The sequence below is a fragment of the Haemaphysalis longicornis genome, unplaced genomic scaffold (genome assembly GCF_048455015.1).
Source record: "Haemaphysalis longicornis isolate Haplotype H1 unplaced genomic scaffold, Haemaphysalis longicornis Haplotype H1 scaffold_9, whole genome shotgun sequence".
Lineage (NCBI taxonomy): Eukaryota > Metazoa > Arthropoda > Arachnida > Ixodida > Ixodidae > Haemaphysalis > Haemaphysalis longicornis.
In genome coordinates, this window is record NW_027526460.1 from 55,430,093 (window position 1) to 55,453,126 (window position 23,034).

A 23,034-nucleotide genomic window follows, 5' to 3' on the forward strand; every position below is an offset into this window, starting at 1 on the left:
GCGCATTGCCGTGAAGCTGTACTAAAGGACAAAAAACCGCGTATTATCCGCGCCCCTACTTTGCCACTGAAATTTTCGAATTTTTGGCGCGGGTTATACGCGCGGAAATATGGTACTTGGCAAGATAAACTTTACAATAATGGGCTTAAGATGGGCATTGTGGTTACTCCTGTCCAGGTAACCGAGACGTGAATACGAAGTGGCAAGCAACAGCTCGCATTCGTCCGTCAGCGCCCAGGTGACGAATAACTGTCCGCTTGCGTTGACGCACGTTACGAGAGCTGCGCTTTCTTAGTGTTACCGATACGGGGACACAGTCTTCGTGCAGCCTAAATTGTCAAATGTCAGCAGGACATCCGACATGGAGAGCGTTCCGTAAGCCAACACCACTTTTATATCAATAACAATGGCGCCTGCGTCAGCAGCAAACGTTTGCGCGCTTCTGGCAGCATCCCAAGAATGAGGGTACGCTGCCAATATAAAGCCCTCGGTGAAGCGAAGGCAATGAAAACAAATTAATGATTTGGGGGAGAGGATTCATCACGTCTTTATTTACACAAGTTGCTAGCTGTAGCATCACCTGCGTGACCGAGCTCTATCGAGTGTTTTTCTGGGCGACAAAAGCGTCGGAAACTGTTCCACATAATATTTTTTCTTACCAGACCTTGGTCTTTCGTGGCGGCGGGTCACCGATGTATCTGTGTCGGGCACATGATCATCTTAAAGGATGATTTCACTTCGAGCAAGTGTAAGTGCAGCGTTAGCTTGACGTGTTCGGATGAGAAAGGTGGCGTTGTATTCACATGAAGTTCGCTTGGGTTGTGGTAAGTTCCCTTTGGTTGCGCCGTCGTAAAAAAAAATCCCAAAGCCGCATTGGCTGACAAATGCACACTAGAGGCTGAATTCTCTAAAACGACGGCCTTCATTCTGAAGTGAAAGGGTATTCTCGTGCAAACGCATGTATTCCTGGTTCCGGGCACTGATCAGTGGGATGCGATGTGCCATTTCTATAGTTCATCCACCACCTTCAAGACTTCGAACCAAGGAATACACGCATTTGCACTCCAATGCCCCGTCACTTCAAGATGGCAGCCGTCGTTTTTAGGGAATTCTGTCCCAGAATTTCGCAAGTCAACTGCCCCGCAGCACTCCTCCTGTCGCATTCGGTTTGGTGGATCCCCTTATCTCGGCTCCGTGATGTCTTCGCTGTTCAGACGGGAGCGGTTGGATCAAACGAGTGGGAAGCTGCAGAGGGTGGCGATCCCGCACTGGTTGGAGGCGTCCTTGGCGAGGCGCATGTAGCCCTTCGTGCCCCAGCCGACGCCCCAGCTGCGCGAAGAGGAGAGCAAGCGTTATTTTGATGATGGCGATGATGATAGATAGATACAGAGATATAACAGATAGTATGCGGCAGGCAGACGTGTATACAGTAAAAGTTCGCTCATTCGAACTCGGTTAATTCGAACTTACGGTTAATTCGAACTGACACCCTTGTCCCGGTACAGCCCTGTACATTTCAATGGGGGGAAATTCCCGATATTTCGAACGGTTTATCCAGAACGGTTTATTCGAACTGGGATCATTTGGTTTCCATCGCTCCTCGCAGAAGTCGGCCCATAGCGATTACAATGTGTTGGAAATCCAAACCAAATGAAATTTATTAGAGATGCAAAACAGCGAAACAGAAAAACAACAGCGTAGCGGATACGCTGCTGCGACAGCTTATTTTGCTTATGCAGCGAACGCCGCGCCGCCGGCGCCAGTGCTCCGGCGTATGCCGTTGCAGCTTTTCTTTATGCCGTAATCGCTGGTCTCGGTCTGCGATCACGTAGCGCTCAACAAATGCGTAGTAGCGCCTAATTCGCGATAACGAGTCCAGAGGTGGCTTCTTTGAGTTCTGCCCGCGCAGTGGGGCGCGACGTCCGTTCTTTCTGGTGGCCGCCCGCTAATTCGAACTCCGCTTAATTCGAGCTATTTTAAGGTTCCCTTCGAATTCGATATAACGAGCTTTTACTGTATTATATAGAGAGAACTATTCAAGTGAACTACTGTTACATCTTGGTGCTGCTAGAATTTTGATGTCACGAACGTCTGATATTTTAATACACATTCGAATTTTTTTTTGTTTCAACAGAGAGGCTGTCTATGGCTAGTACCCAGCAGACGATCTCCGACAACAGAGCAATGCAGATAAGAATCGCACGTTAGCGTAGCGCCATCCTGCGGTGCCCTCCCAGATCGAGGGGATCGTCAAACTGTGCGCCACACCTTCAGCGTATGAAATAAATAAATAAATAAATAAATAAATAAATAAATAAATAAAAATAAATAAATAAATAAATAAATAAATAAATAAATAAATAAATAAATAAATAAATAAATAAATAAATAAATAAATAAATAAATAAATAAATAAATAAATAAAACAGTGGTCCTTGGGTCTTAATTCATGCTTTCATATAAGACCGCTTATAGTGTCCCTGGAAAAAAGTCTTCGCAGCGATGCGTAAGCTTGGTTTTTGTAAGCTCACTTTTCCACATTGTACGTTGCACAATGAAGCCGGGTTATCTACGGAGGAAATATGATTAGAAAAAAAACGGCTCTAACTCTTGTGTTACTGGGAGTATCTCGAAACAATGTATATGAAAATTAGCTGCTAAGACGACTCTACCACTACCCCGAGTTTCACTTTATTGACACAATTAGTTAGCTGAAAGTGTAGTCGTAAACGTTACAGAATTGCTGTCTGCTGTCAACCCATGAGCATCTACGGAGAGAGTATGTTTACAGAAAACAGCTGCCACTGTTGTTTTACCGGGACATGCCAGAGACAAATTATATGACAATTAGCTGCGAAGACTACTCTAACATTACGCACCACAGCTCACTGGTCATCCTTCTAAACAGAGTGGAAGGCCACTGAATTTTCATATTGTATTTGTATTGTAGCTGTAGAATCCTGTTTTTTTTTTTTTTGTTATTAGGCAGCATTTTAGATAGACATCGGTCCACAGACAACCTTGAGGGTCGCACGTTAATTGTTCGTTGCATGCTTTGCATTGTAGCTGTACAATCGTGTTTTTTTTTTGTTATTAGGCAGCATCTTACACAGAGTACGGTCCACAGACAAACTTGAAGCTCCCCCGTTAATTGTTCATTGCATACAAGCGGCATACGGTACTTTCATAGCCCTAAGGCATACTGCTGAGGTCATGCCGCATTCAAACTCTCGTTGTTATCGCGGTCGTGTACAATAAGGCGTAGCATCGTCCGAGTTCCACATGCTGAAGTCTAACGCGCTAGAAAGAAAGCGCCGGCGTAAACAAGCGGCAAATGATTCAGAGTTAGAGAGGCCATGAAGACAAAATACAACTTGTTCTATATGAAACAAGTAGGCCCTGGTAGCTCATTAAGCTCCGTTCCATCCGCAAAATACGTTCTTTAACCCGAAAAACGCAGGAAACGTGGACAAAGCTTTCCAATTTCGCGCTACAGCGACGTAATAAGGGCGGGAATGGCGTGTTATGAACCGGCACTAAAAATAATTTACAGAGTGTGAACTACGCGTTAGCATTCAAGTGACGCGATAAAACGGAACGAGAGGCCCCTCTACAATCTCCTAGTCACGTCTCTTGGCGGTGGTTTATATACGTCGGCGTCCGCCAATCGCACACACAAGATTCTGTGACGTCATAAGAAAGATGCCGGAAACAGGCAGGGGTTCTTCGCTGTTGAATATTAGTGCGTTCAAATTTAACCTATAGACGGCTTCGTTGCCGTCTTCACCGACAGTCCGCCATGTTAAGCCCTGTTCCAATTCGAACGAGGCAGTCAACGAAGACTGCTTCTAGGAGACAGCATCGAAGTCAGCAATGATGCAGGCTACTTCCTGGCCAAACTATTAAGGAACGCCAGCGCAACCTTTTTGCGTATAAATGTTGTTAAAAACTAACTTGTCATTTTATTTAAATATTTAGCATAATTTAATAGTGGTACGGATGATTTTGTTTAGTTTTTAAATCACGTAATGTTTTTAATAATAACGGTAATGTTATTTACGAAACCTGCGGCCTTTCTTTCTTTTGTCGGCTCAAATAAATACGTTTTTCCACCACCACCATAGAGTTTCATACTAATATACATTAGTATGAAACTCTATGACCACCACCACCTGCGGCTTGCGTTACTCAACATGTCTGGTGCGGGTGTCGTCTGCGTTTGTATTACGTTCGTGACCGCTGCGCGTTCCTTTTTACGTCTAATTAGACTGCTTCGTAAACTGTCTACCAAGCTGTCCGCCAGAACGCAGCCTATGTTTTCTTTATTATCTCGATTATTTGTTCGACGTTAGAGATAAAATTGGTATTGTTGTTATTGGGACGAAACATCCTTTTTAATGAACCGAAATTGCATTTGTCTCCGCGGCCCCTTTAAGAGCACGGCGGCGTGATCGCGTGACTCGCCTGTTCTTGATGATCCAGTAGCTTTGCCCCTCCTCTGTGACTCCATACCCGACGATCAGCACAGCGTGGTCCACCTGCCGCATGCCGCACAATTCGTCTTCGTAGACACCTGGGTTCAGAGCGCCACGGGGAGTAGTGAGCGACCCAGCTCATAGCTGCCTTCTCGTGTGAGACGCTTTAAAAGTACTCTGACGGGATTTGCAAACATCGTCTGATTACCTAACCAGATCAAAGCGCAGAATGCGTAGGTCATCTTATGAGTTCCTTAGCGAGAAAGGAGCGTTCTAGAATGCAATTACACCGCACCATCCCCCTCGTACATTTGGTGACGTTGCATCTGTAACGCCGTAAAGGCCCTGGGGGTACTCAAAAAATAATAAATAAATAAATAAATAAATAAATAAATAAATAAATAAATAAATAAATAAATAAATAAATAAATAAATAAATAAATAAATAAATAAATAAATAAATAAATAAATAAAAGGCATAACATCGGTAAATCTTGCAGGGCATAAATCTTGCCGATTTATAGCATGTTCAACCTGCACAAAGTGCGCATGAACAAACATATTAACCATCAAATGGTTGAAAATCTGAAGTAGCATGTTACGAATCAGCCCGCCGCAGTGCTTTGTGCCGTACTCCTTGGCTGTGTGGCGAAGCCTCCACTACGTGCGCCTTTCAGGCAGGCCTCCCTGTCGGTGACTCACGCTTGCAGCTGACGGATTCAAACACGCCGCTACATGTCTCGAAAAGTCGGATCGCTGGCGTCTCGCTATCGGCGTGATTCAAACTTCGGTTGCGGCCGACGCAACTCGCAGAGACTTCTCCGAAGGACGCGAAAGCCGTTGCGGAGACCTCCTCTCTCCCCTCTCTCAGACTCAGCGTGCGCCGCTACTACCGGCCGCTCACGAACTCTGGAAATAGTGTTGTGTGTCTGTACCATTCGTGTCGTGCGCACAATCTAGAGGGAACGCTTGTTTGACCGTTAGAGCTTTGGGTATAAATAAGACCCATAAGTGAAATAAATAAGTGAATCAATGCAGTCACACTGCTCGAGTCCTGTACAGTAACCTCGCCCGTCGGGACATTGTCCTTGCCTGGCTTCGGCTCATCTCTCGCCATGAAGTAAACAAGTTAAGTTTGCCTTCGGCTTCTGGTCTTCAAGGCAGCAGCATTGGCTGGCCGCTCGGTTCACCATTCTACCCCACGCATGTCGGAGGCGACGGAGCTCGGCTCGGGTACGCCTTCCCGGATGCAACAGCACGAAAACGCGTGGCTAACATGCTTCAACGCCGCATGGTGATTTCCTTTCCGCGAGCCACTACAGATGAACTATAGGTCTCGTCGACTACCGCTGATAGTCCAGCGATTCAGTACATGGGTTAAACTGTACAATGCAGACATAATGAGGAGTTCGGCTAATTCACTTCAGTGTTCCCTAGGGTACCGAAAAAAGAAAGGCTGCAGTTCTTTATGTTGACCTCGAATGGCAAAAATTGGGCCCATCTCCTCGCGAGGGGGACTCGAGTAAATGCGTCGCATAGGGGGTGGGTGTATTGCGTTAACGTTTAGTGTTTGGGGAGTTGATGGTAGTGAATGCGTTGTATCAGCGGCTTCTTGACGTAGTTTGAATGAGTCAAGGATATAAGGCGCGTTCATAGCCGGCTTTGTGTCGGCTTTGTGTCGGCTTCTGTGTCGGCTTTGTGGCGCAGTGGGTAGAGCACCATGTACATTGCGTTCCGCCCGCATGGTCGAGGGATCGAAACCAGGCGCCGGATAGTATTTTTTTTATATAGTGAAGGGGGAGGGGTGCGGACTACGACTACGGACCTCAACGCGGGTGACATCGTGAGTTACTGAAATGTTCTGCATTTAAAATGAACACCACAGTCACGTGGAAGGCTTAACACTAAAAGCAAACTTCACACTTGAGGCGTCTGAGATTGCTGCTCTTTTTTAAGACCGGTGATAGACAGAAACAGGTACCCCCTTTCCCGCCTGCACGGTGGGAATGTTTAAACACTATAGCGATATTGTCTCGTCTTCACAGCATGCGCACCTTCTGAGTAGAATCGGAAGTTGAAGAGCTTGGAGTAGACGGCAGCGGACACGGGTCCCACCGTGGCCACGGCCACCGCGAGTATTTTTTCGTCGCCTCGCGGCTGCACCGCCATGAAGCCCGTCACCTGGGCGCCCACCTTGTTCTCGTCGAAGCGGCACACGGCGTCCTGCTGGGAGCGTTGAGAGAAAAGTCACCGTGGTTGCGAGACCGGCCGGTGACCTTCGGTGCTTGTAAAGCGTAGCATGGAATGCACCAAAACATCACCTTTTAACTGTAGGTCCCACTCCCATAACTCAACTGGAGCAATTAGTCTTGACCTTGACGTCAGATCCTGCTACTCGAGAAGTAATCACCCAGTACACACATGAAAACGGTCCGTACAAATTGGTGTGGTGGTATGACCGACTCTCCCAGACTGACCGTATCTATTCCCCCCCTCAATGTGTGAACTGAATTTTTAGTGACAACTGGCTAAACTGTGCGCATTTCGTTAAAAGGTCCCCAAGACTGCAAAAATGCCCATTCCCCCCCCCCCCCCCCCCCCCCTCCAGGGCATTATGGCCTCTCGTTTTATTAACATGTTCCACTCACTTCCTATTCCTAGCCCCCCAACCCTTCCCCCATCACTGAGCAATGGGGATTCAAGTCACTGACCGGGTCACCGGATGGAGGACCAGAAGACTCTGGTCTCCCGCGCCCGGCCAGCCGCTAGGTTCCAGGGGTACCTAGACCAAAATATTCTTCCCACAGGGGGAACGGCTACAACCACTCCACCGTTCGCACATTGAGCTTTGTTCCTTTCTTCTGGGCCTGCCGCGATGTGTGCTCCGTGCTGCTTTCCGTACACAAGGCACACATGCTAAACTTTTAGGCGCCATCCGCGCGATGGACAGGTCGGGGTTTCAATCCCCAAACCTGTCCACCTTACACGAGAACACAGTGGACAATTCGCGTCGCCTGGTCAGCCCAGAATTTTTCGGCAGAACCCCCGGGAGAGAGCACTGTCCATCTCGGACGCTGATAATCAGCTTTGGCTGGTGAAGAGAGCGCAAGAAGCCGGACGGACTCAAGGGGTCCTGGATTGAGGATTCTTCGCGAGTGCTGACTGCGTTACGAAGACGTTTATTCCTCCCCTCCCCTAACCTAAACACACGTTCCCACGTTCAGCAGTCTCTCTCTCTCTCTCTCTCTCTCTCTCTCTCTCTCTCTCTCTCTCTCTCTCTCTATTTCACGCACACGCACGCAACAACGGCAGTTGGAAATCGCCAGCATTTAGGGTAGATGCGCGGGCGCATACCTTGTCTTGGTAAGGGTATCCATCGTCGATGTCGATACCTCCCTTGTCTCGGGCGCAAAGGAAAGTGCCTTCCATGCCACCTCCGGCGCATCCCTCGTTGCCGTAGGGTAGCCGACAGCAGTCCACGAGGTTCTGCGGACTGAGCACCACGAGTTTTCCAGTCTTGCGCGCGTGCTGGCCTTCCACAGCGCCGGCCTACGTACGCAGGAAATCATCGTTATAACGAATCGCTTTGCTCGAAGTTTTCGCGTTCCCAACTGAACTGAAGAAAAAGGAAATAATCCCCGTTCTTAATGAAGTACGGATTATAACGAAGTCAGTTTTTAGTGCCTAGGGCTGTTTACGGTACGTGTGCCGCCACAAACTGCAGTGTACTGGTAGCCGTGATATTTTGCAGCGCATCTGCGGCGCCGACGTTATGAAGTTGTCAGTCAGTGGCGAATACGCCATGTCCGACGACAAAAATGAAGGAAACTCGCACTAACGTGCAAAGGCCCGTTCAAAGGCTTGCAATGAAAGCGAGCGAAAGCGACGGAATTCCCGTCGCTTTCGCTCGATTTCGTCGCAAGTGTGAACGGGCCTTAAGACGTGAAGGTAGCAAAGCTGTACGCAACCTTCACGACCATCACGAAGGTCTAAGTCCATGGTTGCAGCCGATTTGCTTCTTCGCTGCCGCAACGACCTAACCTTTACTCCATCTTGTTGCTCTAAGTGTCAGCTTCCTTCATTTTTTTTTTTTTTTGAAGTGATAATCATTGGACATCCCCTTGGGCGGGCGCACGCTATTACGTGTCTTTCTCGTTCAGCGCAAGTGTTGCCACGATTACGGTGAACGCTGGAGTCTTTCTCATTCCGAGCAAGTGTTGCCGCGATTACAGCGAACGCTGCAGCTTTTTTTTTTTTTTTTTTTGGCCAATCTTGGGAAATCTCCCTAAGTGGGTATGCTTGGCTTGAAAAACGTGCGCCGGGGACGCTGGGCGGTCACCGCGAGGCGCGCACAAGCGAGCGCTCAGCATTTTCTTAGTTTATTTAAACTGCCGGGTGGTCGCAGCAATCTTGGTCAATCTCCGTAAGTGGGTGTGCTTGGTTTGAAAAACGTGCGCCGGGGGCGCTGGGCGGTCACCGCGAGGCACGCCCACACGAGCGCTAGGCATTTTCTTGTTTTGTAAACTGCCGGGCGGTCGCCGCGATGCCCGCGCTCACGAGTGCGCGCTCGACAATTGCTTGGTATTTTTAACTGCGGACACGAAAAATTACGATTTGCTATACAGCTTTGCTGTTAACGCAATTTACGGCAAGGCCAAGTTTACCACTAGCCAGCAATTTCTACCGATATATGATTCAGAAGAAGCTGTCCTCTCCCCCTTGCATCCAAAATAGTTCCTGTGGAGGAGGCACCCGAAGGTAACTCAGGGAGAAGCGGGAGAAGCGCGGCACACGTGACCCATTGACGTCACACCGACCTGAGCGCTCGCTCTTCCCTCCCTGCGCAGAGCGAGGTGCTACTTCACACCGCCTTGAGCACTCGCTTCCGCAGCCGACGCGGAACAGGTATAAAACACGCGTGGCTTATCATGTGCTTACATTCTCTAACGAAACGGGTCAGCCCTGCAAATCGCCAGAAAAAAAAAAAAAAAAAAAAAACGCTTTCCCGCGTATTCGCACAATTATCACGATGGCTTCGCTGTGCTTTTGAATCTTCTCGCATCATCATCGCGCAATTTTCTACGCAAGAATCGGCTCCAATAAGTTGGTCATCACATTTTTACCATTGTGCGCCTAACGCTGAGGGCATCAAGTTAGGTAAGCTAAAAGACGACAAGAAATTCCGAGCAGATCATTTCGATGGTTACGGAAGGGTGGGAGCGATATTTATTAACTCGACTGTGTAGAGTTTACGCACCTTGGTAAATCATTAATTTCCCTCGTTTAAGATAAGTCGGATTTTCAGGGCATGACCAGCAATACGTTAAACCTTGATTTAACGAAGTAACCCAAACCTGCAAATTATTTTGTTAAATACATAATTTAAAAGAGAGCACTGGGCAACTGTGGGGGATACGATTTCGTTAATTTGGGAAATTGGTACAATAGGTTTGACGAAATGTTGCCTGCTGGTCAGGCAGAAAATTCCTACTTAATAAGGGTGGGATAGCCGACCAAAGGTGTATTAAAAAATTAAGAGACCAGCGAAGTAGGCTTTTGTATGGAAAGCCTAGACGTATCTCTTTTTTTGATAATCCTTTGGTCGGTTATCCTACTTTTTTTTCATACAATAGGTTTTTGTAGCATCGAGGTTGAGCTGTAGGTTATTTTTGTGAGCGTCCCGAGCTTTACTGGTCTCCATGAGTGCTTCCAGAGAATGTCGATGCTCACTAAAAAAGTAAGCGTTGTTCCTTTTTCTTTTTCGAACTACCAAATTTGTAACGCAGTATGCGTGACATTTTGTTTACGCAGGAAACATTTATTTGGATAGCCATGATGCAGTATATTTTAGAACGCGATGCACTGATGAACGCGATGGAAAGAAATTGGGCTATTTGTGTGTCCTGGTTCATATTTTCGTGATCGCGTTTCATTTGCACATGACTGTCGTTGCGCCCCCTACAGAAGACAGAAGACTATCTCTGGGAAAAAGTACCTCCAATAACAGCAGCCCTATTAATACAGTGACAGCTTTTGCTGCAATATCGAGAGAAACACAATCGTTGTATGAAGTTACGGAGACAATCTGTTCGCTTTATCGGGGAATTCGTAAAACTGAGTTCCAGCTGTTCGTCTATCTCTCCGTCTTGTAGGAAGAGCGCATGCGCTGAACTCACGGCGCTGAAGGCCCAGCAGGATCCGCACACACCCTGCTGCCTGACAGGCGTGACCAGGGTACTCCGCCAGTCGACGGATCGAGGCAGTCCATTCGCCATGTTCTCTGGAGGCATGAACGTGGACCCATTTTCAGCCACAAGATGCGGTGGGTCCGCCATCACTCCGCTGCCCATCAGTTCCTCGAACTCGTGTTGAAGCTGTTGGTAAACAAAATGAACGACATCTTTGTACTGATTTTATCAGATATAATTGCGCAGCTAAGAACACTTCTTAAATGCAACGCCTCCAACGGTATACGACATAAAACAGGAGCGATTTCCACGCGGTACCTATACCACAAAACGCAATATTCCATACAGTGCTGCAGTTTTATATTTGAGTTCTTGAAAACAAGATTTTCGGAGTAATCAACCATGCCGTTGAAGTTGGGAAATGACATGCAGATTCAGGCAAGGATGCCTTCAGAAAAACTTGACCCAGTTGAAGGTTCATATTTCTAGAAACTGGCTCTCAAAAAAAAAAAAAAAAAAATACTCGCGGCATTTCAGAGTCATGATGGCAATTGAGTAAGGTCGGCTTGGCAGAGTTTCCGCTAAGCACCGCCCAAATTCCTTAATCCGACACTTACAGCGCCGGTGACCATTAAGGTGAGAATCACTCATTAATTACTCAAGCAAGACACGCAAACACACGTTCCCAAGCCGCCCCAAATTTGTCGCTGCCAAAAGTCACCATAATCACAACCCAAACCCTTCTATAGATGGTATTCACTGGAAAGTTTAGCTGTCGATTTCTTCGTTTGGCAACACTGGAAACAGCCGCGGACATGGCCGAAGCGCCACGGACATGGAGTGGCTTGTGCCGCTGCACCCGCACGCAAAAGAAAAAGAATACCGGCGTGCGTCGTCTGCTAAGTTTCAACTCGGTTCTCAACGGTAGTGTCAACAGAAATGTTATTAATCGCACTCACATTGGACTCGAGGCATTACTATGCGTTCGGTGGGGTAGAGTTCGGACCGTCCAGCACACATGTGCTTAGCACGGACAAGTTACGCCATCCCGCAGAACCCGACGTAACCAGTGACGGCGCACTCACATGGTTGCCTGCATGCGTGCCTCGCTAGTGAATACAACCTATATGACAAACCAGAAAAAAGGCTTCCAACAAGTCCTAGCCATGTAACAGAACAAGCAGTGGCCCTGCGGTGGTCTGCTCACCAGGTCGCCGTACTGGTTCATCTTGAGCTTGAAGGAGACCAGGCCCCGGCCGTACCTCTCGTTGTGCCTGGCGATCGCGAAGCGGTTGTCCAGGAAGATCTTCATGCGAAACTCTTCCTCCTCCGCGCTGCTGTACTTCTTGCCTGCGACGACAGCGGGAAGGAGGGAGATGCGGAAACCACCGAATGGTGACAACTGTTCACCTATAACACGCCCTCCCGCAATTTTGTGCCAAATGAGGATAAATGCGACGTGCACTGGTGATGGGGAAGTGTCTAAGGAAACAACAAAGGAAATCTTATATGTGTCTATAGATACGAGAACACCTCGTCTGTACAGCACGAGGAAGCACGAGATGTGCCTATGTACTCGGAAAAAAAAAAGGCGCTAATAATTTCAACTTTTAAATAATGTATAATTCTGCTGCCTGGAACATCGCTTGCGCTAAGCCTCTTTCTGCGAACGCAACGTTACCGCTGATGATGGTTCTGTACTATTACAAAAAAAAAAAGCCTGAGCAAGTATGCGTCTTCCCACCAGCTCTTCAATCTTTTTTGCCCTGTCTTCCAACCTCTTTATATGGTCCATCAGTGGACTGATTTGTTTGCTTTGCGGTTAAACGTGTTGGTAGTGCAAAACAAACTACCTTTTACAGGCTACGATTTCACAGACATGCAGTGCTTTTAAAGGACATTGCCTTAAACATTTTGCGTCATTTGAAACAGCGGGAGAGCACGTAGATTAAAAAAGAACAGGTTAAAAAGAAGAATAAATAAATAAACGCCGTCATTGATATTGATTATCGAACTGAACGTCGCGCTCGCTTTTTGTCGGGTAAATGCGTAAGCTCCTCTGTTATACGCCACACCCCTAAAGTAGGCTTTACTACTATACACAATTGCATTACTGGGAGGGCAATTTTTCAGGGGCAATATAACCAATCTGATGTTAGAGAGGGCCCTATGACCTTTTGTAAGTGCCTCCATGAGACCCCATGACGCTATACACAGAGCCCCTTTGAAGTTGGCTTCACTGTTATACACAAATTTATTGCTTGGAATAAAGTTTCGCCGGTGCAATTTAAAGATTTTTGTATAAAATTATTATGACCCTAGAGCCTTCTAGATCCCATGCTACAGTACGCCGAGGCTTTCTTAAAGTTAGCTTCACTACTTACACAGATGCATTGGTAGGAACACATATCTAAGGCAAATATGAGTGGTCTTCGGTGAAAACATGGCGGTCCGAGGGCCTTTTAATAATAGCATTTTATTAAGCAGTGAAAGTGTGACACGTCAAGCGTTATAGACAAACAGACGGATTGCCTCCTCGAGTCCACGTAGTTAATTCAGCGCCAAGATGGGGTTGTACCCAATCACGCGCCTCTCATGCAGTAAAGAAGAAGGGGAGCGGACTTAAAATTCGACGGGGAGCGGACTTAAAATTCGACACATGATGATCCCCATGGAGAACATTCAGGGCGTATTCTTTGTTTAGTCTTTGTGTTTTGAAAACTCGCGCTTGTTCTTACCGTGTAGCGCCTTGAACTCCATCCATTGGGCCTGCGCCCAGTAGTCTTGAGATGGGGATGAACAAGTCGCCAGTAATTGCTCCAGAAGCACAACGATGAGTATCCACAGCGACTTCATGGCTGTTGCTCCTGTAGACCTCTAGACTACGGGAAAATCAGTATTTTCGTATGGGTGATTCCGCCTAAAAATTACGCTTTACAACGCTGACGCTTGCTTAAAATAGATTGTGTCGTTTTTCTAGTTCATTAAAGATAAATTTTGCTGTACAGTGACAGGGACGTAATTCGATGTTGAAGCAAAGGAGAAGAGTCCGTTATCGTGATTCCACGCCGAATATAAGGGAAAATTTCTGTAGAAGAAACAGGGCTTTATGATTTATGGAATAAATGTTTCATCCCCCAGGAGCAGCCAATAGGCTTCTTGTGCTTATCGTTTTTTTTTTTTAAACGTCTCGTTTGGTGCATCTGTCGTTTTCACTATATCGAGTTTAAAGCACGCTTCACACATCCCTGCGATGCTAGAAGTAAGTCATCTGGTTATTATGACAAATGAAATAAGTGCATAACAAAATCTGCTCTCTATGCAGCTTTCACTCAATTGATAATATAAACTATAATAGTGATGGAATTTGTGGCTGTTTTAACGGCCGTGTGTGACTGTTTTATAAACACACACACACACACACACATCGCTGCGAGGATTTCGCAGGTGAGCGTTGCAGTATACAAGAGTTGTCCTTACCTTGGTTGAGTCGATCCAAACTTCTTGAGGAATGAGCGAAGAAAGAGGACCGAATCTGTCCGGTCCTTTTTAACCAGGACTGTCGTTATCCCACGGTCGCTCCTCCTTGCCCTCCTCATCGTTTTCCCCGGGCAATCTTCGCGGGCATGTGCTTTTGTCACGTTCCAGTCGCCGGAGCTATCGGGACGCTGCAGGCACAGTGCTCGTCCGCGTGGTTGATGACTGATCATGTTTACCATTGCTTGTCAGACAAGTAAACATCACACGGCATTCCGAAGATGTCGATACTGGGTACGCGCCCATCCGGAGCCACTGACCCTGGCGGTTCCACCAATCTTTTCAAATCAAATCAAATCAAATTATTTTTCTCTTGAGAAAGAGAGGGAGGAATAGGGAAAAAGCTGCACATTTGCAGCTTGCCGGAGCCCAAGACCCCCCATTTTATTTTCTCCGGTACGGTTTTGTAATATACAATAGTTATCACGTAGCGTCACGAGTACACACAATTTTCCAGAAGCAAGTATTTTCCAACTTGGAATAAGAACGCAAAAAGTGGAAGTTTGATGAATATGAAGTAATACAAATGGAAGATAAGAGATTTTCGAAGAAACTATGGGCAATGCAATACAAACACGCATACATATACGTATCCACATCTATACATGTATATACACATACATATGTATAATTACAAAATATAATAAAGGAGAAAAGTATGTTTACCATAGCTCAAAAAATTAGGTCAGCATATATGTTAGGTAGTAAATCATGAGCATTTAACACACATAATGTATCATCACTTCACACGTTTCGTTGAATATAAATTGAAGAGGCTTAGGAAGACAAATAACAAGGAAAAAGTACAACAAAACTCCAACAAGAAAATACAGTGCATTACCTATTCTGAGATAAGTAAATAGAAAGAAAATGCGTAAGTAGCGAACGAGTCGACAGCGTGGAAATATCAATATCCAATGACGAAAGGTTATTTAGAAGCAGCGCAATATTATAAGATAACTGCAATCCCTAGGCATAGGCGTGCGCAGAGTTGTCGATTAGGGGGGGGGGCAAAGTCTTACCGCTGTGCCCCTCCCCCCTTACAGCAACTCCCGACCTCTTCCCACTGAAGGCCTAGCGGTCCGAACGCAGTGCAAAGAGGGACGGTTATAAAATTTTTATTTCAATGCGATGGAATTCCAACACATACAAAATATTTCTGAGCAGAAATTTTCACTTTAATGTGTTACATTGGCAAAATATGAGCCAATTTGGCGCCCTCCTTCAGATGATTAGGGGGGGCGGCCGCTCCCCCCTGCCCTGCGCACGCCTATGTCCGTAGGATGTGCGACAAAAACGTTGAATCCATGGGTATTGTTCTCGAGTATTGTATTCATAATGGCGTTCGACAAGATTAAATAAATTTGTGAACTGCTTATTTCGCGTACGAATACATGTCCGATACGTACAGGCGAGACGAAATTGGTAAAAATATTCTATTGGCAATATTGTATGAGCGGAATAAATGAGACCTTCTAAATTTCGGCGTCCCGGAAGCGACCATTTCATCATCGAACTGCCCTAGCTGTGAGCGCAGGCGACAGGGCGATGTAGCTGCTATTGCGTAACGCAGTCCAGAAGATGCCTGAACCATTTCAAGCTTAAAGAATGAGAAGGATACATCCCGTGTTGATTTCGCTTTTCTGGTTGGTGTAGACGAAGTGATGTCGGAGCCTTTTTTACCGTTTTATTTAAAGCGAAGGATTTTTAAAATGGGACCGATGGCGTTCTGTCAGAAACCTAATGCATTTTCTCAGAGACGGGTACGCCGACAGAAAAGCTCTGACAATATCTCTGGACACACGACGCGTGCGCGAAACCGGACTTCTATTGAGCCAAAGCAATTGCTTGAAAATGGCGAAAAAGGAACGGTTCTAGATAAGGCAATACACGCACCCGATCATGAAGGAGGAGTTCGATAGTATACCTTCGTCTCATAAAACACGTATCGATATACGCTTAGATGGTTCGTAGATGCGTTTACTTAGTGCGCGAGAAATCGTCGCATGGGTTCGTTCTTCATTTCATTTCCTTTTATTTCCTTAAAGACCCCATTGAAGGGGTATTACATGAGGGGTGGGTACATACACGAAAACGTGAAAGCCATATTTTATTACAATGCAAGGTAATTTGTTACGGTGTTCAAAAAGGTGGAAGGACAGGTTATGGCGGTTATTTCATTAGAAAGGCCGTTCCAGTCCATTGCTGCACGAAAAAAGAATGAGGATAAAAATGTGACGGTGCGCGTACGCGGACGCGCAAGTTGTTGCGGGTGACCGGTGCGATGGGAGATGCGTGCCGGAGGGAGAATGTATGGTGGCCTGCCGAGTGAGCTGTAAAAAAACTTGTGAAAAAGGCAAAGACTAGAAATGCGGCGACGAGATGCAAGCAATGATAGGCCAGATTCTGTTTTCAGTGCCGATATGCTGGCGTCGTAAGAGTACTTGGAGTGAATAAATCGTGTGACTCGATTTTGAAGCGACTTGAGTTGATTGATGAGATATGCTCGATGTGGGTTCCAAAGGGCTGATGCGTATTCTAACTCCGTCCTTACCAGATATTGATAAGCTAGTAATTTGACATGGTTAGGGGCGCCCAATCGATCGCCAAACATTGAAGGTTTGGCGATCGATTGGGCGCACTTTCAGCGAAGGTTAGACGCACCTATCTATAGCTTTCGCGCTTCTTTCGACTTTCTTTATGAAGGGATGGCATTTTTTTTTAGTACGCTGGCGCTTCACTGGGGGTGTAAGGCTTGCAAAGGTGGGGCGTTTTATGGCAGCTGAAGTAGCGGGATGTGTTGGTTCGTGGGCAGATGCACGCAAAGTTGATGATGGCCGATGCGTAGAAGCCGTGCAAATAACGAACCCTGAAAACATTGAGAAGATGACGCCGAAATAATATCGAAAAAGTAATTAAACTATAAATACCGTTTGACAGTTAACAAACAATTTTAGGTTTCTTGCTCACACTCCACGCAGATTTTTATGCAGTTTATATTGATACAGCATTGTTCTTTGCTTTATTTCCACGATGATGTAATTTCGTTTTCTTGTTCGAAATTGAAGAAAATCGCGAAATTACAATAACGACTATATCTTTAACAAATACTTTTGTAGCCCTCATCATTGCCAGAAGTTTCGCTCTCCAGCTTGTTGTTGTCTTATTAAAAATGCTGTAAGGTCGGGAAAATGTCTATTTTATAGGCCCAAAAAGAAAACGCACTTTTTGAGAGAAATCGATTCTACTTGCGACCAGCACGTTATGCTCCAAAATAATTCGGGCATAATGAGCTTGGTAGAGAGATTTATTACTTTTATATTATGAAATTCTGTTAAGGGGGATTTCTTCCTCGGGTGGGTAAACATTTTTGAAGTTGAGTAATGCTGAAACAATACCGTTTCGTGCGTAATTCCAATCGATCTCTCCCTTCCAGTGTTTGTCTAGTGTACTCCTTTTAAAAGAGGTAGATTGGAACGTGGACCGGAGAGGGAGGTACGGGGTGGACCAAAATATTTATTTTTAGCTTTGTTTACCAGGAAACGCAGGCATACAACTCATCCATTAATATTATGTCATTATATTACACCGGGTGTGCGATTACGCTACACCGCGTATACACTTCAATTATACAGTCGGCCACCGAAGACACTACTGCGACTGAGTTAACTGAAAATGAGGTTATCCTGTGTACACAAAACACGTGTGTGTTTAGTGTTTACCACTAAAGCAGCACGGACGTCACTGACAGCATACAGCATGCACGAGGGCCACAACGTGGGAACAAGTTTTGGAACCGAGCGTATGCGATAAGGCAGGGTATGCGAAGCCTGTGTATGCTGTTGACTCCTGCAGCCGCACGCCGTCATTGTCACTCCTCGATAACGAATTGACTTTGCCAGCTCCTTTTCTGTAGCCTCTGACGCGCACAGGCGTCAGAGGCTTTATATGCGCGCACTGATTTATTGTGGTCGACCCCCCTGGTGGTATTGTGTACTAATAATTACTAATAATTTTGCTGTAGTAACAAATAGCTGAACTTGCATCACTTCCATCTTTGTATCGTGGAGGTAGAGGACATTTCATCGCACTGCGTGGGGCGCATGCATATATAGCCATAGAAGAGGCCCTAACGTGCATCACATCGTTTGGGAATGCGAGGAGCTGAAGGCGATCCGCGACGAACATTGGCCCGCCGTGGTGGTGGCTTACGAAGACTGGACACGAAACCAACGTCGGAGACATTCCGTTCGCTATGAAGCTTCGTCTGTGAGGCGTCCATAGTGAGCCGCACTTGTAAATCTTCTCAACTGCTACTCGTGATACCTTAATCGCGTCATTATTGGGGCGGCGTCGTAAGAAATTTGAATGAGTAAGAATTTGAATTTGAAAGAATCTTTGAATTTGAAAGAATTTGAATGAGTAAGAAATAGTGTAGTTTTGGAAAGTGGGAAAACAGATGGTAGGCAGTTCACGGGGCAACCCGAAGCCCAGGGCCCCTGATGTAGTACCCCCTTCCCTTGCCCCTCTCAATCAACTGACGCTGATCTTGAGGTGACGAGCTGGTCAGGAGAGTTTATTCTAGTAGCGTTGGTCAGGAGTGCCTCCCATGTTTCGGTACGGAATATGTATTGTTGGAGCTATTCTGCCCTGAAACACGGGCGTAGCCGGAAGGGGGGGGGGGGGGGGCGCTGCTGGCCCATGCCCCCCCCCCCCCCCCCCATGCCAGGTTTGCGTGCGGTTCAAGTCGCCTGAAGAACTGCCTGCAGTCACCTGCAGGCGCGGAACCTGGAGTTTTAAGGACATTCTCGATGGTTGATTGATTGTAGGGTTTAACGCGCCGACGCAACGCAGGCGATGAGGCGCGCCGTAGTGGCCCGAGGGCTCCGGATTAAGTACGACCACCTGGGGATCTTTAACGTGCGCCGAAATCTCGTACACGCGGGCGTTTTAAAAATATTCTCGTTCATGCAAAACTGAAAACAAGACCAAACCATGCGTCTGATTTCTGTGGCCGCTCCAGATGCTGTACATGTAAACATATACAGCCGGGCGACGCGCGGATGTCGCCCGGCTCCGCATAGCTTCTGCTGCATTTCGCCCAAATGCGCCGAGCTGCTCCGAGAACCTACCGCGAGCCGATCAAGGTGGTCTTGCTGTTTCCCTGGCGGAACAGCACGGCCGCGAAACGGTAAAAAAGAAAAGACTTATACGGACATACATGCACGTGGTCTGAATTTAAACGTTATATTTTGTCAGTATAGTACGAAGTATATAACATGACAGATCATGTATTTTGTTGATTCAACTAGCTACCAATCCTCGATATGTTTATTTTCCTGTCGACATGCATGGCCTTTCATTGACTACTGCAGTTCAATGAGTTCTGCTGTATGAAAAGCATTGCTTTCTGACCATCTTATATTGACTCCACATGAACAAAAATACACTGTACAATTCTCTTTATTGCGGACCTTTGTCTTTTTTTTGGCGTCATTCCGATGATTCCTTGGCTGCCGTATGGGTCAGAATCTTTATTCTGAATTTGCCTAAGCGCAGTTTTCCTGAAATCAAGGCTGTTCGACTAAACAGCTATAAATAGATGAAAATTTAAGAAACGTGCAACAACGTCAACACTCAACAGTGCTCCGCTGCATGGGTGTACTAGTTAGTGACTTTATGAGCACAGAAAAATAACAAAAATGCGATTAGTTAAGGACGAATACGCACGTTTGCTTGCTTCACTGCCCTATTATACGATCGAGTACGCCCGAGTGCGACTTCAAGATTATCGCGGGAGCGCAACTCGTTCAAATGAAGCAGGCGATCGCTCCAGATTTAGCAGATTTTCCCTGACATCAGCGTTATCGTCGGCGCAGATAAAAGTCAACCAAGTCTGTGCTTGATCACTACGAAGGTAAAGCTCAAAACAGAAAGGGTGGCAAGTCGGTTTTGGGGGCCATTGTTGTAGCATGGAGCAGCAAACGAGGGAGAGAAGGGTGCGGAGTTCTGATTTTCATGGTTCCCAAACGAACCGATAGGCCCACGCTTGGCCGGTCGATGATCATGCGATAACCTTCAAATCGAGTTTGACTACACTTGTTAGGTGTATGAATCGAAAAAATTATTCGCCCCTTCCCTGAAAGAAAATGTAAAACACGTGAATCTCGATGGTAAACACGCAATGCACAACGTCAACTGAGGCCTTCATCGCTTGTTGGCCTCCACTTCCACCTGACAAACTTCGGGGTCCGCTCGCCGCTCACGAGCACGCTCACGCACGATTAGCTAGGCTCACGAGCACGCTCGCGATTACGCTCACGAGCGTGTGCCCCTGTAACCGCCTGCTCTTCGGCCAGACTTATCACCCGCGTGACCTACCCATAGAGAGAGAGAGAGAAAATGACATTTATTGAAAATTTCCGGAGGGGAGGTGGGTCAGGCCACGCAGGTCTTCGCCACCCCCTGTCTATGTACTAAGCAGACCCCGAAGCTATGCCTGGGCACCGGTTCAGGCTCGGCGAGTCCCCTCCCGAAGGAGGGTTCCTTTTCGCCTTTGCCGGGCCAGAGCAGCCTCGAGCCGCTGGACTGCCAGCAGTTGCCGCTCGTATTCGGGCGAGCTCACGAGTCCTATAATGTCCGGTGGTAGCTCTTTTGGGCTCCCCACTGCACTGTGTCTTTCACATCCCCACATGATGTGGGCCAGGTCTGCAGTCACCAACGCGCACACACTGCACACTGCACTTTCTTAAGTTCCAGGGCACACGTGGCGCGCGAGCGCTGGAGTCAGCACGGATCCAGTCTGTAGTTGACGGAGGAGGACAGCTTCACCCCTCTTGAGCCTCGGGTGAGGTGGGGGCAGGGCGCGTCTTCCCGCACGATGCCAGTGAAGGATGTCCCCGTAGTTGGTCAGGGGCTCCATGATCTCCGCCGCAGACGATGGGCAGGGGGGCACCGCACGGTGCGCGAGCTCGCGTGCGATGGCGTCCGCCTCCTCGTTGCGGTTGACGGTGCCACCCGCAATGCCCCCCACGTGTGCAGGGAACCAGCGGATGTGCGTTGTAGTCTCCTTGCGCTCGGGGAGCAGGCTCGCTGCAGCACCGCACACGGCGTTCCTGGCGTAGCTTGCTACTGCGGTCCTCGAGTCGCTGAGCACCGTGGTGATTGTGGGGCTGCTCGCTAGCGCTAGGGCTATGGCAGCCTCCTCTGCCTGCGCGGCCGTTCGGGCCTTGATGCTGCAGGCGTTCATTAGTTCCCCGGTGGTGGCTCGTACGACCACCACCACATATGTGTTGGGGCGGTCGCGGTGCTTGGCTGCATCCACGTATACTGCCCCCTCGTCACTGTTGTGTGCCTCGGCGAGCGCTCGGGCTCGCGCCGCTCTCCTCTCCGCGTTCCTGTCCGGGTGGACGTTCCGCGGCAAGGGGAGCACCTTTATCTCGCGAATGATGTCGTCCTCTATGGGAACGAATCCTATCTTGATGTTGGTCAACTTGAGGTGGGTTGAGGCCCAACCTCTGGAGGATGGCCCTGCCGGTCTTGGTGGAACCGAGGCGTTCGAGCTGGGAGACCCGCTGGGCTTCACTCACCTCGTCCAGGGTGTTGTGTACCCCCAGTTCGGCAAGGGCCTGGTTACTCGTGCTGTTGAGCAACCCCAGTGCTGCCTTGTAGGATTTGCGGATGGCCGCATTGATCCTATCCTTCTCCTGTTGTTTCCAGTAGTGGAACGCACCAACGTATGTAACGTGGCTCATGACAAATGATTGCAAGAGGCGCAGCAGGTTAGCTTCTCGCATTCCCTGTCTGCGCGTAGATATTCGTTTGATGAGACGCGTTGCGATCCCCATCTTGGTGACCATGCGGTCGATTGCGGTTGTATTGCTGCGGCTGGCTTCGATGTGCATGCCGAGCACTCTGATGCTTTTCACGTGGGGTATGACTGTGCCGTCCCCCGTGCGCAGCGTGATCTTTTTGGCGTCCTCCGCTGCTCGCTTGCGGAGGCGCCCGGGCGGTGGTAGTATCAGCAACTCCGATTTCTGCGGAGAGCATCGTAGTCCCGTGTCTTTCAGGCAGTATTCGATGTTGTCGATTGCCTCTTAGTGTGGATTCAATGTGGCCGTCACTACCCCCGGGGACCCAGAGGGTAATGTCGTCCGCATAGATGGTGTACTTGACTTGAGGGAGCTGGTTAACGCGTTCGGCGACTCCAATCATCACCAGGTTGAAGAGAAATGGCGAGATGACTGCGCCTTGCGGAGTGCCGATGCTGCCCAGCTTCCGCTCTTCCATTTGTAGGTTTCCAATCTGTAGCATCACCCATAGACATGCGAACAAGAATGCAGGCCGCCGCCGCCGCCGCCTCCGCCACCACCACCACCACTAAGCTCACGTGGTTAAGCCAGTTATTTCAAGCTTCGTTTGAAAAATAGCGCGCAACAAGACTTGCCTTCCTACCTCCTCCCTCCCATCCTTTGGTCGAGTGCCCCCCCCCTAAAACAAAATCCTGGCTGCGTTACTGCCTTGGACATTGAGAGGTTGCGTAAAATATGGTGGGGGTTTCCCCGTATTTAGCACAGTTTCCAGTCAATGCCGGGTGTTTTCTAACAAACACCTTCGTCCATATAGATTTGTGAATACCTGTGTTGGTTTGTATCCCGCGCAAAGTTTGCGATTCTTCAATGTTGACATCCCAGTGTGGAACGGGTACTGATCGCCTTCCCAGGCGTAGGGTGAGGGGACCTTCTGCATATTTTTCAGGTAGGGAAGTGCGCTTGTCGTGGTCGCAAGGAGCACGGTATGTGAGTTCGCGTGCTTCTTTGTCGGCTCCTGTCTTG

General features: G+C 47.8%; 2 protein-coding genes across 2 annotated transcripts in view; both read right to left on the reverse strand.

Annotated features, from left to right (window-relative positions):
• Positions 1 to 23,034, reverse strand: part of LOC144151330 (procathepsin L-like) — a 217,570-nt gene that overhangs the window by 37,510 nt on the left and 157,026 nt on the right. The window lies entirely within an intron of this gene.
• On the reverse strand, positions 1,184 to 13,519 carry LOC144152379 (cathepsin L1-like). Its single transcript, XM_077683649.1, has 7 exons — positions 13,402 to 13,519; positions 11,871 to 12,013; positions 10,652 to 10,849; positions 7,830 to 8,024; positions 6,530 to 6,698; positions 4,465 to 4,573; positions 1,184 to 1,329 (listed from the first exon to the last, which is right to left on the reverse strand). The coding sequence occupies exons 1-7, from the start codon at positions 13,517 to 13,519 to the stop codon at positions 1,230 to 1,232; spliced, it is 1,032 nt and encodes a 343-aa protein (XP_077539775.1). The 3' UTR covers positions 1,184 to 1,229.

Coding starts and splice junctions, on each gene's coding strand:
- LOC144152379 (XM_077683649.1), bottom strand. CDS start 13,519: ATGAAGTCGCTGTGGATACTCATCGTTGTGCTTCTGGAGCAATTACTG. Junction 10,850..11,870: donor TGAACCAGTACGGCGACCTG/GTGAGCAGACCA, acceptor GTTTACCAACAG/CTTCAACACGAGTTCGAGGA. Junction 6,699..7,829: donor GATACCCTTACCAAGACAAG/GTATGCGCCCGC, acceptor CGCTCCCAGCAG/GACGCCGTGTGCCGCTTCGA.